The sequence below is a fragment of the Cardiocondyla obscurior genome, linkage group LG02 (assembly GCF_019399895.1).
Source record: "Cardiocondyla obscurior isolate alpha-2009 linkage group LG02, Cobs3.1, whole genome shotgun sequence".
Classification (NCBI taxonomy): Eukaryota; Metazoa; Arthropoda; class Insecta; order Hymenoptera; family Formicidae; genus Cardiocondyla; species Cardiocondyla obscurior.
In genome coordinates, this window is record NC_091865.1 from 1,215,980 (window position 1) to 1,233,525 (window position 17,546).

The 17,546-nt window shown below is 38.5% G+C and overlaps 1 protein-coding gene across 2 annotated transcripts in view; it reads left to right on the top strand.

The window, feature by feature from the left end:
• The window catches only part of LOC139111741 (uncharacterized), an 83,958-nt gene extending 67,271 nt beyond the window's left edge, over nucleotides 1–16,687 (top strand). The window contains exons 6-7 of one of the 2 annotated variants that reach the window (XM_070672213.1): nucleotides 15,027–15,189; nucleotides 15,349–16,687. In XM_070672213.1, the coding sequence (XP_070528314.1) occupies nucleotides 15,027–15,189; nucleotides 15,349–15,358 (173 nt within the window). In that variant the 3' untranslated portion in view covers nucleotides 15,359–16,687. Of the gene's footprint in view, nucleotides 1–15,026 lie in introns of both variants that reach the window. The other variant, XM_070672220.1, reaches the window with a different exon arrangement.
• The last annotated feature ends 859 nt before the right edge of the window (nucleotides 16,688–17,546 follow it).

The following is a 17,546-nucleotide window of genomic DNA, read 5'->3' on the forward strand; positions in this document are numbered from 1 at the left end:
TCTCATCGCTTTCGTTGAGCTGCCCTCTACTCTGATCTTTTTTATCATATTTAATTGCTTTCAATCACTTAGGGAGGGGAAAAAAAATCATACTTTTCTTTGCAATATAACTTAACGTTCTAATTTAATTCCGAAATTTTTAATTATTATATCGTACTTTAATCGTCTCGGTCTTGCGACATGATAATGCCTCGTAAACCGTAGATTCCTTTTCTCTTTTCTCCATATAAATTTTTTAAAAAGTAATAAGATACTTGGCGATTGTAAGCAAATAAATAGCTATCGTCGAAACTTTTAATGAACACGTAAGTTCGATTTACAAGCGTGTTTTCCGTGAAAACTGATATTTCTCAAGAGAAAAACGAAAAGCAACGATAAACAGAAAGTCCAGTCACAATGACTGTAGCGAGAAATATTTTCTCAGTTGCATATTGACGTTATCTGATGGTAAAGAATCGGTACAGCGTCGAAATAATACGATTATGCCGAACCATTTCCAACGGCAGGAAATAGAACTAGAGCGAACATTAGTTCGACACATCTGCAAGGATTGCGGCACGATTGTCAAATACGTTTATACGAGTCGCGCGATATTACTGAACTGAACAAAATTCATTGATCAAGCTAAGTGGGACGGTGTAAGCAGGCGTAAAGTTTCTTTCAATGTGCAACGCAACGACAAATCGACCGGAGTCACGCACTTTCAAAGTTAATGAAGCACGAAGTCTGCTGTGCATTTTTGTTCTTTTAAGTGAAAATACAAACATTTCTGTCAAATGCAAAATTACCGAATCCGCAGAACGAGAAATGCGCACGAGGAACGAAACGACGAGGCGTATTGTGCGATATCGACACCGCGAGTCTCAGTTTTTTATCGCTTCGATTTCCAGGCATTTTATAAAACGTATTATACAATTTTCCTACCGATTGCAGTTCTCGTAGGGAATATTTAATCCCGACAGTCGAGCAGTAGTTCTGCGAGGTACGATTGCACGTTCAGCAAAACGCGACGATGCTTGGAAGAAACGTTTCTCGAGACAAGTGTAATAAAGCTAAGAGCAACAATAACATTTATGGTTCCGCGACCCCATGAATGTATCGGCCCGCGCGCAATCTTTCACGTGAATCACGCCGCCCAACGACAGTTATGTGCTATTCTCAGCCGTATCAAGCCGGTCGCCGAGGAAACGTGGGGGCTATGACTCTTCCAGTTGAAAAAGCATAGCCGTTATCCAGTTACAGAAAATGGTCTCGCATCCGTCTTCCCGATCGCATCACTCCACGCGACGCGCCTGTCACTCCGATTTAATGCGTGTCTTATTTCCAACCCCCGTCGCGCATGCAGTCGCACGTAAACCCCATTGCTAGAGCAGATTCGTTTCCCTTCGAGTAGCGGGAGGGTGAGTCAGTTTTATCTCCCGGCGCGTACGTACGTATGGGTCAGCGATCCCCGCGAGTTTATGTAATAAAGCAATCAATAACGTAAAAGTCAGAGCTGCGCTGAGAATTCTTTTCTCGGTTTCAACTTTCCGAAACTATACGCGAAATTATACCGAACTTGTATTTTTACTAATTAAAGCTAATTATTATAAGGAACAAATTACAATGTTCGATCACGTTTAAGGAAAAGTCCTACGCCTCTATAAAAGTGTCGCGACATTTGTAAATTTATTATCGTACGTTTTATTCCTGATAAAAATTTGTTTAAAATTAATAAAGAATTGTAAAAATTTTTTTTATGATTTTTTAATTACCAAGCGGTTTATAAATGGGGGGGATTATAGCAAGCTGGCGGTAGCGCCGTATTATATACACGCACACACAAAGCTGCAAAACTTTGTGAAGATCCTTCGCCGCAAACCATTAATCAATGATGGGGGGAAGGAATAAGGCCGAGTTACCAAGTTATTTTGATTGACACCATAAAGATCGTTAATAGCAAGAGTGCCATCGTATCAGCGCGAGTGGTGTACACATTTATCACAATGTCGGTAACAGCAATTTACACAAACACGAGTACGTCAGGATATTCCCCGTTCGCGTAATTCAACGATGATTAAACTGCGCCTCATTACAAGAGGTAACAAAATGTAATTGAAATCGCTTGTTGGCCGATATCGATCGCGCCTGTCAGCGCCTATTTATCCGTATAACAGACGAGAGTCATTCTTTGTAGAGCCATTTTTATGTAAAATATATCCAAGAGTGTTCAAGTATTAATTAAAACTCCGACGCGAATAAAATATCTCGATGGCAGGGCATTATTTTATCGCGAGATAATAACGCGCACGACGAATATTAAATAATAAAATAAGAACAACGCGAACGATTATGATTCGGGATTATTTCCGTGACGTAAAGATCCGCGCCGCGAGAACCATCTATTTCTCTCGCCTCTGAAATTGTCGGCTCACTTAGGTCCTGCCCTTCTCCAAAGTCTCTAGAGCTATTAATCAATGAGGAATTCAGCAATTAACGCTCCAGTTTTATTAACGTGTCACCGAAATTCTATTACACGCGCAGAAAATATTTATGAAAACACCGTAAAAAATTAGTAATAATTTTATCTATTATTCTTGTATTTTATCTATATCGCATACTGGATTAGAGTCGCGCTTACGATTTTTTTAATATAAATTTTAATACGCAAGTGACGCCGCTTCAATCAACTTGACAAAATCGAAACGAAGGGTCTCGAGTACACCGGGAGCGAAAAAAAATTTTTATCTTCCTCGAAAACTCGCGTGGGTCGCGGAGGGCGTATCGTTTACGAGCGACCGGATGGTTCCTTCAGAAAGCGGTGGTTTTCCCGGTAATGCGCTCTTTCGCGGGGGAGCGAATGAGGAACTCGCGTTTACGATTTACGTCGTTACGATTACAGGAGATTTCACGGGCTGAAGTCGCCCGACAATATCCGTACGAGGAGGCGCGATAAAACTGCAGCCGGGCTATATCGCTCTCGGGATCGGGGATTTCATCTGCGCCAACGGCGCCGGTGCCTACTCCTAGCCGTCGATACCATTACTCCGCACTAAAAGAAGCGTAAACGTGGCATTAGGACTCCTAGCGCGAGTGTGCGCCCGCACCGTTCGCTACCCATGCGCAATATACGCGTCGCCCTGTACTTTTATACTATCACTGCGACGCTGACGTCGCTTCCTCTCGGCAAAACGAGATAAAATCCGCTAAAATCCTACCCCCTCAAGTCTTAACGTTTTTCTGTCCCTAGAATCGATTATTGGGAAAAATAGAGCGGCTATCTCAAAACGAACTTTATTTGAGCTCTTTCTACTAAATTATGATGTGGCAAAATTAACAGTTTGTCTATTAAACTGTGTATATCAAGAGCACGATTTCAGATAAACTTCAAAACGTAATTAAGCTTGTTACAATTTTTTAATATATTTTTTACTTTTAACGAAGATAAGTATATCACAAATCTGAGTTACGCTGACGAATGTATTTACGCGACGGTAGTCCGTACACCTAGATATGTATTTCCGAGTTCGAAACAGTTGCTGGGTTGACACTGTTCGACCGTGAAGATACGAGCAAATATAACGGAAATTGTACGCGACGACTTATACAATCTTGAATTATTTATAAAGCTGCGAGAAAATATCAAAGAAAATGGAAAAGAAAATTTCTGCTCTTATAACCAAATAAACGGATTGTGTGAATAAATGTGCATATTAAATACTCAGTAATAAAATATGTCTTCTAAAAATGTAAATTTAAATGGAAAAAAAAAATTATATTACTTTAAATTAAAAAAGAAAATATTAAATTTTTTTAATTAATAAATTTACTTTACTTGAATTTTTCCATTTTTATAAAACTTTAATAGTATTTCTCATTGAGATGGAAAAATAGATCTTGAAAATAAGTCTCAATATGAAAATGTAGATTAAACTTTTATAAACATAAATTAATTAATAAATCGAACAGTGAGTCGATACGATTGAATAATTTTAAAATAGAGAGACGAGAAAAGGGTGACTTGTATGCTAATAAAAGAGAAGAATATATTCGGAGCTATTATAATTCATAAATCGTAGCGAGCTTCGAGTCGAGTCAAGCAATCGCACATATACGCTGTTTCTTTTTTTTTATTTCCGATAAATTTGCATAACCGGTTGCGCTGCCGGCTCACGAAAATTTGCATGGCTAGCTGCACAACCAGGTAATGGAATTGGTACGGCAGTCTATAATCCGCATTGAGATCGTCCGTCTGCTCAACCCGAAAATCAAGCGGTCCACCCTCTACGATCGATACCGATAATAACGTGTACGCGGCATGACAATATGGTGAGGTCAGAAGATTAGAAATTCGCATCCATATTCACTCTAACAAAACCCATTAGACATAGCGCATAAGAAAGAGAACAAATAAAATTAACGTGAAACTTGAAACTACAAACGAATAACGAAACGGTATGCAATAAAAGCGATCAATTCGTACCTTTAATATTACGAGTATCGTGGCTAACAAGATATTTGTTGCTGGCGCACAAATAATAACCGAGTATCATTGAACGTCTCGTTTAATATATTCCAAAAATTTCTTTGCTCCGTAAAAGACTCGGAGGAGAGACTTGATTGCATAATAAAAAAAAGGGTTGCCGTCGAGGATTCTATGCTACTCGATGGAAATTTCAAGGGAACAATATAAACAACGAGCAGACTAGAAATTCAGTTGTATCCGTGTCCGATCATTTCCATGAAAGCGAAATACTAGCACATAGTCGTTAATATTCATCTCTGCCTGCCGACACTCTTTAGATTCGGGCTGTCCCCGGAATTGGAAGGGAATCGCAGTTCGATACGTCTCTAGTAAGAAGACAGGCCGCGCCTTTTTTTCGCCCTCGCGCTCCCGAGAACCCACCCTCGTCCTTTTCCTGCAAGAAATCGGCTCGCCTCCGCCCTATTGGCGGGATATACGTTTCGCATTATCGATGCGAAGCGAGTTCGCAGCCGCGCTCTCGAAGGTATCCCGGAATAGTAAGAAGTAAGTACCCCCGGGCGTGCGCGCGAATGTTGAAGTCTGCAAAGTGAGGAAAGGGCCGCGAAGAGTGTGAAGCGAAAGTTGGACGCCGAAGGAAGGAAAAGCATTACGGTAGAAAAAGAGACGCGCGTGGGGTGAGTCTCTGCCCCGTGAAGAGATTCGCTTCGATTAGTAAGTAAGTTGGCGACGTAAGTTCCATCCTGCCGAGCTACGGATTTCGTTTCTCGGACACTCACGGAAAGTTTCTTCTTATTTCAATATCATTATGTACATTATAAATTGTGAAATACTGCATCAGAGAAGTTCAACAAGATACGAGAGCAGGGAGAGCTACCGTCTTTTCTTCCGCGAAGCATTTACGTCTCGACGATAATAATTCTGCGCGCAAAATGTCATAACGATGATAAATAAAAAAAAAAAAAAAAAAAAAAAAAAGAAGGAAGAACGGATGTCGAGGTATCTATTAATGATACGCCGTACGGAAATTATTTGAAATTTTAAATTATCGTTACAAGACGGGAACTGTGTGTAAGAGTATCGCGGAGAAGCATGAAAATGTAGCCTTGTCATTATACCTCGATGAAATGTGCGCTAATACGGAACGCTTCGATGAGCACCATAGTTGCTCAATTTGCTAACTCGCACGGAAACGAAGGAAAACAGACAAGGCAAAATCCCTTTGCTCATTATTCCGACGAGATTCTGTACACAGATTCTCTTAGATTTCCTGTTTATTCGTACATAAGATATAACTCCAAACAGATACGTTCGCATTACCGACATCACGAATTATTATAATATATAAATTACTCGTATTAAAATGATTGACAACAAAAAATTTTGTGTAATACGTGTCACGCAAATAATATAAGGCACATTTTATTTTATAACAGATTTTTCAGAGAAAAAAGAAACAAATAACAGTTAACAAAAATTTTATTTTAAAAATTTGTATTTACCAAACAGTTGCTCCATCGAAGCAGGATGCCCGTCCTGAGCCTGCTCCTCCTCTCAGGTGGGATGTGACGAGCCATCTTCGCGCACAAGTCACTCGCGAATATCCCGACCGTGATTTTAAAATTCGCGAAAATTACTAATCCATGTCGCGCGTTATTTTTCGGCGAACCTGAAAAAGAAAATCCTGAAAATAAAAACAAGTTATTGGCTTACCGATCTGCATACAGCGGAGTTGAAGAATTCTGCCGGTGACTGTAACATAAAAAGAAATATTAATGTAGAGACATGTAAATTAGTTAATATAATTATTAAAAAAAAATATAAGTTTTTATTTGATAAAGTTTTTTTTCTTTTTTAATTTATGCTTACCTAAGAGTTGCTCCGCCGATGCAGGATGCCAGTCCCGGCCTGCTCTTCCTCTCAGATGGGACGTGACGAGCCATCCTTCCGCGCACAAGTCACTCGCGAATGCACTCCCGTAAAAAAAAGAAATCGCAAAAAAAACGCCCGCAAACTGACGGAACTCCCGATCGACCGACGAACCGGCTGCGGTTCGTAAAATTACTGATATCGGCGTACGGCACTTTTTTTCACTCAACGATGCGAAGCAGCGGAGTTTCTCTTGATCTGTAACAAAAAAATTAAAAAATTACATTGTAGATATTTTATCTAATTAAATAAAATAATAAAGAAATATTATAAAAAATCTAAATCATTAATTTACGAAGAGAAATTGATACTTGCCCTCTGGGTTGCTCCGCCGGTGCAGGATACCCTTCCTGGGCCTCCTCCTCCTCTCAGGATGTCTGCGGGATGTCGGGTTGGTCCTTCGTCAATGCCAGGATATTATCTGGAACACAAAAATTGCAATGAATATACTGTTCTATTCAATATAGTATTCAGTGCGTATTATTTACATGTAACCGTGCGCGTGTTTTGGTCTCGGGTGACCGGACGCACATACCAACGCTAGCGCGCACCGTTCTCTCCCTTTACTCTCCGTGCTCCCCACACTCCCCGCGCTCCCCGCGCTCCCCGCGCTCCCCGCGCCCATACCCATTTTTACAACGAAAATTAAGAAGCACGACGAACGATTATTCGTTATATAAATTTATGTTCACAATATTCGTGGCTTTACTTACTTTTATCTGTTCTTCACTGGAGTCGTCCTCGATCTCGACACGAGGAACTGGCTACGTCGTACAGCGAGGATCAAGAAATCACCTAGATCCTTCGATCGACTCTCGTCCGCGGAATGAACGACGTTGCAAACTATGCGCCAAGCGGCGAACGACACGAGGCCGCGGTGTAAAACGTTCACCGCGCACTGTCTTCCTCGAGATCCTCAAAAATCCTCCGCTCGATACAGGACGAGAATCTCGGCCGCGACGAAGAAGACCGGTCGGTCGAGTGTCGGTGAATGGACAACGGCGATGTCCCGTGCACGACACTTCGGTTCGTAAGGCCCCTGGAGCAAGACGAGACGTACGTACGCGACGATAAACCGCGAGAGAACATCACGCGGATGCCTCAATACTCGCTCGGAACGGGACGAAAGTCTCTGCCGCGACGTAGGAGGCCGGTCGAGTGTCGGTGAATGAACAACGGCGATGTCCCGTGCACGACACTTCGGTTCGTAAGGCCCCTGGAGCAAGACGAGACGTACGTACGCGACGATAAACCGCGAGAGAACATCACGCGGATGCCTCAATACTCGCTCGGAACGGGACGGAAGTCTCTGCCGCGACGTAGGAGACCGGTCGAGTGTCGGTGAATGGACAACGGCGATGTCCCGTGCACGACACCGCGATTCGTAGGGCCTTTGGAGCAAGACGAGACGTACGTACGCGACGATAAACCGCGAGAGAACATCACGCGGATGCCTCATTACCCGCCGCGAACACCGGTGCTCCCCACGTGGCCAACGTATCTGTTCGACTGTGCAAGAAGTAGTGCAGACCGTGATCGATCAGGCGATCGATAGAGCGCTGTGATTGGTCGGCGCGCTAGGGTCCTCTATCACCCCCACCCGACCGTCGCCTAATGCTGAACACGATCGCTGGTGATTGCGGGTGGGGTGCGGGGAAATTCGGAAAGTGTCCTTACCCTGAGCATATATCAATTAAATATTAAAATTAAGTTTTTAAGCGGTAACAATAAATAATAATAATTAAATATATAATAAAAATAATAAAATCGATCGACAGCTAATTCAGGCGTCGCATCGACTTTTTTATTTAAGAACAGCCGTATCAATGTTGATTTGTAAACGTTCTGTACGTAATTATTAACAAAAACCGTATTGACGATGAATTCATTAACATTTATCAATTACGTACCGCGAATTAATATGCATCTCTGTTCATGATTATTTATGTGAAAATAAATAACCTCGTGAAAATGTTATCAGAAAATGTAAAAATTATCATATTAATAGCATATATTTCGCAGTGAGACTCTTTGTAATACAGATTGCAGTCCTCTTTACGTAAGGAACGCAATTAATTTTTCGATTTCGGTGCGACACGCTTCTGAAACGTATTTTAAATTTACTTTCTTCGATACAAGAATTAGTCATTATATTGATTCCCAATTTCAATTGGCAGATTTTTTTTTTCTTGCCACATAAACGTTTCATTTGCATGCAAATAATGGCGTCTATGGCGCGGCTCTGGTCCTTTGTCTTGCTTTACCATCGGTTCAGGTGCAAATTCGCGACAGTCTAATTCCATCGACTACAAATTGCCTTGAGCCAGCAAGTATAGAAGCGTATAATATTCGTATTGCAGATCATCCCAATCTTTCTTTTCTTTTCATCCAATTCTTTGATCAGAATTTTAAATTGTTTCGCGTCTAATAAGAATCTAATTCGCACACCTAACTTTATCATAGAAATCTTTAATATTTAATTTTTTCGTAATTATATGATTATATGATAAAAAAAATTATGTAACGTCTAAAAAAAAGAAACTTTTACGCAAGCTACCGCGATAGATCACTGTCAAAAAGTTGAAAAAAATATACATATATAAAAGATTTGATGTAAACCGCGTGGGGGATGCGCGATGAAATCTGCATGTTTTGACAATCAGAACGAAACGGTTTCAAGTACCTCGCGGATTGGCAATTTGATTGAACGTGGAAATGAGTTATCAGAAATGGAAATCAAATTTCGAAGCAGGAAACGGTAGATACGATCCAAAATCGACTAGTAAGTTCATTGCGAGCGTGATGCAATATATTCCCTTTTATCTGATGGTGTGATCATCCTTCGCGACAATCACATGTATGTTGCGAGCACCTAGCTAGATCATACATATTCATGACGAAGTACTTCATTTGTTTGCTTTCATTATTCTTCATTCCATAAAAAACCTTTTATCATTCTTTGTTGCTTTACGAAAGTACTCGCTGCTACGGATACCTTTACTACGGCGTACTGTATTAAACGTAATAGAAGATGAATATTATCTATTTTAAAGTACAGATTTTAGCGGAAAAAAAATATGCACCAAGTTAAAGCATTAATGTATCACATTTTATGTGCTGATGAAACATTAATATACATTATACATCGTATAATATTTTTATAGAAATGCAAGAAGAAATAATTATCGCCGCGTACATTTCGCCGCGGAGAAATATGTTCAATATGAGAGAAATTAATGTACATGCGCATGATAATTGTCGAAGTTAATAACGAGAAAAATATCCATCCTGTATTCCGCTTAATCTAATGAGAATAATACTGCTATTTTGAAATAAACAACTTATTCAACGTAAAAAAAAAAAAAAATTATTATTAATCATAGCTGTTATAAAAGAAAATTAACGATAAGTAACATTGATAAACGATCAATGTCGTCTCTAAATATTTCGCCTATGCGTGACACGCTCTGATTGTAAGCCCTGTTCCTTGCCTCTTTGATTCAACGTGTTTACCTACATGATTCAACGACGTGTAACACTGTAATCTGCTATACGTGGCGTCGAATGCGTTATGACAGAGGAACGGCGACGCGCCCGACCTCCCTTTTGGCCACATTCGAGAGAAGGTGGACGACGTTAACGGCGCTGCGGCACCAGAGAAATTTCAGGGTACGAGAATCAACGTTTTCGCTTCGATGTGATCCGACAAATAATTGGCTATCTGCCAAATACCGATTCCGCGGGCTAAATGTCAGTGTTAGACAGAGTTGCTAGAAGAGAGACGCGCAATAACGTTAGCTTGTAATTTTTGCCTCACCGCAGAGCGACAATAAACACGTGTCGATGGACCTGTGATTCGCAAAATGGCACTCCGAAAGTAATAGTCGGCAGTACAATAATCGATGATAGTCGACGCGTAATTACATACTTTACGTTCATAGTTGCGTGAAAAAACGGGTCAACGATCGTACCCTCGTTTAAAAAAAAAAAACGTAGAAACAAATGACATTTATTGAATCTAATTGAACGTTTCAAGCTTTTAATTGTTTCATACATGCTGATCAAACGATTAAATTCTAATTAAAAGATTAATTTTGCCAGTCTACAGAGAAATATTTATCAAAAAGTAGGTGCCGCGATTTTGCAGATTGTGTCTAATTTGCTATTATAACGCAATAATGATTAAATGGAGCAATGGTTCGCGGTTTAATTGAGTAACGGGTTAAGCACACACAGGTGCAATTTACCACGAGCTAAGTGAACTGTAACGAAGGTAGCCCCATCGAATCAAGTGCCTCGGAGGTCGATTGACGAGAGAAGAGCGAACGTGTCGTTAACAAAGTAATTTTTCAAACGAGTAAGCATTATTTCTGAGTTAAGCCGACGAAGAGATTTATTGAACGCGCCGCGTTGGGAAAACAAATGGCTATTCGGCGTGCATAATTCTCCTATATTCTATTTGCAAGGCGCGCTGTATGGGTGCACGGTGTATGTACGCGTACGTCTACGCCGCTACGTCAGACGGAGAGGCAGAAATTATATCCCATATCCGGCATTGCAAATGAGATAATTTCCCGAGCGTGATGCGAGACGTCGTTATTCTCATAATTAAAAGTTGAGGACCTAACTTGATACCGGCTCTATAATTTTACTAATTATTCCGAAAGGCAAGTTTCCTTTCGCGGTCATGCATATTCGATCGTTCACCTCTTCCGTCTATTTAGTAATATTCAATATTTCACGTTCCCCGCGAAGCTTGATGTACCCCTGTCAGACCTCATAAAAACTTTATTCGCCAACACGGACGTTGCAATGACATCGCTCTGTATCTCGGAAAGCAGAAAGGCAATATCCGTTCAGTCTACAGTGGTAATACGGAGAAAACTTACGCTTCTGCTGGGTATATTTTTTTTTTTTTTAAATTGATGCTTCTACCCATGGACACGATGAAATCGATGAAGCTAGTGAAAACTCTTTTGTTTCACCCAGAAATAACGTTAACCCCTTTTAATATCAACAAAGTATATAACATATTAAAAATTATCCTCGTGGAAAACGAGAACGATTAATTAAGAAAAGTCAGATGTGTTTTATAGAAACAGCTAAATATTTGCGTTTACTTTTTCTAATATTATTTTACAAAAAAAAATTCCATCTGTCTCGGACTCGAACTTTGCATTATCATTTTCTTTTATATAAAATATATAAATATTTAATTTTCCGCTGAATTATTTTAAAATTGCGGGGAACTACTTTCTAACAATCACCGAAATTATTTCCGATTATATTTTCCGATTCATTAACGATGGCTCTTTGAAGCGGACGATCTAATGATGTGTGGCAAAAACAAGAAGAAAATACGAGTCGCGACGCACGTACAACGTAGAGTCGTAAACCACGGGTCGGAAAGCCCAAGCATTTACAGACGCGTCGCACCCCGGAATCAGGCTCTTTTCACGAGAAAACTTTTTCAGACCGCACTCGCAGTTACAGTATTTCATTCAGAAAAACCACCGTTGTAGTGAAAAATTAAGACGAAATTTATGAAATCGTTTAATACATGCATGAATATACAATTAAAAATACGACCGTATAAAGACTTTAATAAAAAGTAATACACAGATTGCGATGTCATTTGCAACGGCATGAAAAAGTTAAGATCAAGCTGAACCTAGCGAGTCTTTTTCTCTTGTCTAACGTAATAATGAAATATAATGAATAGCAACGCTATTATCAGGTCTGGAAAACTTCCAGGCTGTTACCGATATGAATCGCCATCGAAAGTTATAAAACGGATATAAGCTGAGAAAATAACTTGATCTATCCGAAAATATAACACACGGGAGAAAATAATACATCAACGTTATTGATATAATTAGAGTTTAAATACAGCGCGCATATTTTTGAAGTGAAACGTTAAACTTATAATGCAACAAGAACGTTATTTTATCAGCATCGAATAAATGAATCGATTTCGATTTAATTACGTAAACTTACTACTGAAATAGCTGTGTGTTGCAAAACCAACAAATATTCTCTTTACTGTATTTTTTTATTAAAATTGGAAATATAATAAAATTATAATTAAAATTATATCAAACTACCAATTTTAGATCAGTTTTCCAATTTGATTATTGGCGTAATAATATTAATTTATTTTAATGTATCTTTCTTTTTTTTTTTTTCCTCACTTTCAATAGTGATATAGGTAAATCGACTTTTCATTATTCAAGTAGATATATTAATCTAGAGTGCTATTTTTTTTATTCTCATAAATATAATAGAAGCAGAACTGTCCCAAATGAGTTTATTAATTCGATGAGCCATGAGTGTAAAAATACGTAGCTGAATGTCGGTAGATTTATCATGTCAACAGACTGACGAAGACGAATGCCTCGTAACAATTAATGACTATTGTTCCTCTGTGATAACTAAAACATTCGAGGGAAAACATTATTGAAACCGGTCACAATATAGTATTGTACGATCGTTAATAAAACTAGTTCAATTAATTTTTATACACACGTATCTATAACTATAAAAACAATCGACCCCACATTGAAAAAAAAAAAAAAAAAAGATACATTCTTTTATATTATTCATAATTTTAATTAATTAATGGAACAACTGTTTTGAATTTCATCAATTATTACTGTCCATTAAAATGAATGAAAAATTAATAATAAATGCCGATGTCGCGCTACATGAAGTCAAGTGGGATTTTATGTAGGACAAGTGCGCTTTCGTCATGTTACGTCCGCGATTATCCAAGATGAGATTTTTCATAAAAATTACGATTCAGAATCTCTTGTAGTATCTCGTAATTTCACGACTGGCTGGATATCATATTATACGCTTCGTTCGCCGTTGTAAGCGTTCTTAAAACGTTAACGTATTTGAACGACGAGTTGAAGTAAGACGAAATTGAATGTAGAAGTCGAAATTGGTTCCTGGATCCTAGCTTACGATTGCAAAATTTGGACCGTGATTCCACACGAAACCGAAAGGACGTATTTAATTTCGCTAACCAATTCTCGCAATGGCGTTCGTTAATATCGAAAACCGATTAATTTCGATATTTCCGGTGGCGTTGGCGATATTTAACCGATGCCGCGCAACCGATGTTTTTATTCTTTCTTCGAGATCTAGCGAGTATCCTCGGGAAAAGGTTGCCGTTATTAACCGCAACGGACGCGGATGGCTCTTTTAGAAAGTCTCGCGTCGGCGGATGTCGACGGCATGAAATAAAACTTGGGTAAAACGAGGCAAGGTAAAAGGAGGAACGCGGCGAAGAATCGCATTAAAGGCGACGTCGCGGCTCCGCGATTAAATTTTCAAGAAAGAAGAAGAGTGGTGGGCACCACTGCAGAAAGGAGCCAAGCAAACTGGGAGGGGAAAAAGCAAATTACCGGAAGGGCCATGCCGGTCGCCGTCGGATAACGTTGGCAGGAAGATGCAAAGAACCTCAGCAAAAAGTGCACGATAGTAATTTCACCGGAACGAGGAAATAATTTGAACGGTTGCGCCTGTGAAGCCTGAAACGAGCGCGAACTCTAGTTATAGTCGTTGTAATTTCGCCCTTCTTTTCGCGAATCATAATTTAGCCATACTGCTACTATCTGCACTTTTCTAACGAGATTAACAAGTTTTCAATGTTGCGTTTTAATCGGCTTTATGCATCAGTTAAAGTCGACTTTAAACAGACTTTGCTAATCAATTTACAGATAACCGAAGCGGCGAAAGAATTACTCAAATTATAATGGAAATGAGAAGGATTTTTTTACAGGATTTAAGTCAACGACTGGATTTTAAAGATAATCTTGCAATTTAAAGTTTTTACACTTGACCTGTTACGAATTCAATTAAATTAAAAATTTTTTTTTTATTTATTTAGATTATGTTAATTTAACGTTATTGAATTCGATTAAATGTATTATGCTATAGTACGTCTTATTATTTTTATATTTATATTCAGATTCAAAAGGGCTAAAAAATCTGTTGCTATTAATTGTTGTCATACGTATTCATATAAATATGCAATTTTCTTTTTAAACTTATTAATTGTATTAATTTTAGCATCTGGTAAAATTGCAATATCTTGCACGTGTTAAAATATATTTATAAAGAAGTACAACTCGAATTATCATCGTACACCGGAGTGACTTAAAAAAAAAATAAAAAACAAAAGTAGATATCAAAGTTGAATTTTCAGCCTAACTCACACATTCAGCCGTATTTTTAATGCTCACGAGTGAAATCAACAACTCAAATTACTGTCTGCCCGTTTCACTTCGAATCAAATTACTTAGCCGCCGGCGGTACATAGGGTCGTCGTAATTGCGAAGGAAACTTCTCAAAAGATGCTTAAGTTCGGGAAAACTTTCTTAGGCTCGTTCTCAAATTTACATTTTCCGCGAAGGAGACTTTGCCAGTCCACGACTTTTACCGATGCAGTGCCATCACCTTGGGTATAATTAAACTTGTCGCATATCCTTTCGGAACATCGTATTTATGACTTGGGAATGAAGCGAAGCACCTCGTCGCGATCTATGTCGACACGTATCATATAATTTCATTACTTTTTCGCGACAGTTATTCACGATTTGTTAACATGGAATTACTTTCTGTTGAGCAGATGGAAATGGATGCGCCGGACAGAATTATTGGAATGGTAATCGCGGCGCGGCGGTAATAATGGCTATCACGACGGCAACTTTATTCCTGATGATGACATCGTTGACTATGACTGTACCGCCGATAACAAACGTACTATCAACATGCGATTCAATGATTAGCAGGTAGTTCATGGGCAACCTCAATGAAGATATCGCTATCACTGTCTAATTCAAATACGTCGTCCATATAAAACCTAGTAGACTAGGGCTTCCAATTATATATATGTATATGTTATTATGTATAGAATAGATAGTCCAATAACGATCATTTTTATTCTCGAGGAGCCTATGAATACGAGGAGGAATTCATGAAACGTGATGGATCGTCGCGGGACTATGTGTAAATCGTATAAAATTACTTTCAAACACGTTGTCTCTTGATGTGAATTGTTGATCACTAATATTAATTTAAAAAAAAAAAAAATAATAAAAAAAAATGAAAAAAAAATAGAACAATGTCCGAAAGTTGCGGCTTAGACGAGCATGATGATTACTTAAAGCTTAATGAGGTGATCGTGAAAGAAATAATTACGAATTAATCAACTTCGTAATCGATCAGGATTAAAGAGTGATACGAACGTTTTAATAACGAGAAAACGAAACAAACTTTGATGGTGATTCGATTTATATTACTGCCCTACTACTGCCTCATTTGAATTCACCGACAGAACATACGTCGAGCGATACTTATTAGTGACCAGAGTGTTCACCAATGTGTCAAATATAGATTATACAAGGGTAATTATATGATAATTGATATAATAATGTTAGTGCAGTAACGAGCAGCGTTCTGCTTAATATTCACTCCTTTTATGATGTCTAACGGAAATCACATCGTAGATACCGATTTGTAATCTGTACAAATTGTAATAAATTATAATTTAAACCATAAACCTAGTCACTGCATTATTAACAAGCACCACATATGCGCGTGTATTTTACTCTACTATCTTATTTCTTTTTTTTTTTTTTCTTTCTTTATTCACGCAGATTTTTTATCAGGGAGTAAGATCGATATGAAGATTAGGTAAGTATCTTTTATCTTTTTACTTTCTTTCTCTGAATTTTATTCCTCTTTATTATAGCAAGGAATTATCGCATTTATCTTTATATCCTACTGTTTTCTCTTTGCATTTTTTATACAGCATTTATTTTCGCAATACGCAGAGACGCTCGTAATCGGAGGATAAACTGGTATAATTTCAGACTCCACGTGCTCTTAAAACTAAGCCCTAATCCAAAAGATGCTTTTAAACTTTTATACTTCTAAGGAGAGTTAATATTGACCCATCTATTTCGCGTGAATGCGCGTACGTTTGCACGAAATACTCTTAGTCTTCGACACGGCTTAACATAAAAATAATTCTCGGCCGTCTGTGCCAGAACTCGCCTACTATTTTCTCTCTCTCTCTTCATATAAGAAAACGCTTCTGTATTCTCGCTTTCACATTTTCAGAGACGTTTTAACCTTTATGACTACTCGTGTCAGTTTTACCGAATTCTAATTGGACTAATCTCGGTTCGTAACGAAATGCCTGGCACTTTAGGACACTTCTCCGTCAAGTGAAAACGCTCAAAGACTCTTATGTAATATGTTAATACAAGTCGAGTTTTGATACTTGTCTGATTTAAAAAAATAAAAAAAAAAAATTTTTTTTTAAACCATAAATCTAGTTCGGATATTTTCAAACTTTATCTTTTCAAACTTAGAAGCAAAGCTAAATAAAGAGGCGAAATTAGAATGAAAAATTTTGAACAGTTTGAATATCGCAAGACATTATTTCAACGCAATTTTAATACAACTTTAATGTACATTTCAGTATTATTTTCCAAGCATTTCGCTACACCCTTCTAAAGAGACGAGACCGGGATGCGAAAAGTGGTCTTGCTGAAGTTCAAGTCTTGTTAAATAAAGTATTACGAATGAGAAGGAAAAGGTAAAGAAAGAAATAGCCGGGGAAAAGTAGCTAGTCATGAAAATTGTCGGATTAGCTACTCTAGAGATTGGCAAATTGCAAAAATTGCAGAGAACATCTTATAAGCGTTACCGCCAGTAAATTAGAGACGCTCGTAATTTTGCTTTGCTGCGGAAACGGAATATATATTTTTCGTGTATGACGATTACGTGCATGAATGTATGACCGTAACGCTAACAGAGAATGGCCAGGAAGATATAATAGCGATCGACATGAAATCGACATTAATTAAACGCGCAAAGAGGAACCTTACGCAACTAAGTAGCCATTCGGTCCACTTGGTTTGAACCTGAAATTAAAACTCGACTACATGCAATATGGGCCGCACGTGCCTGACGTGCCGCACGTGCAGTTGTACTTCTTAACGTCGCGTGACACATGGCTCGCAAAAGCCTTGATTCAAACCACTTGCTCGAACACTCGACATCTTATCGCCTCGAATTACGATTGCTTTTCGTACGTGAGTAAACTGTTATTAAAATGTGAAAATAATTGAAAAAAAAT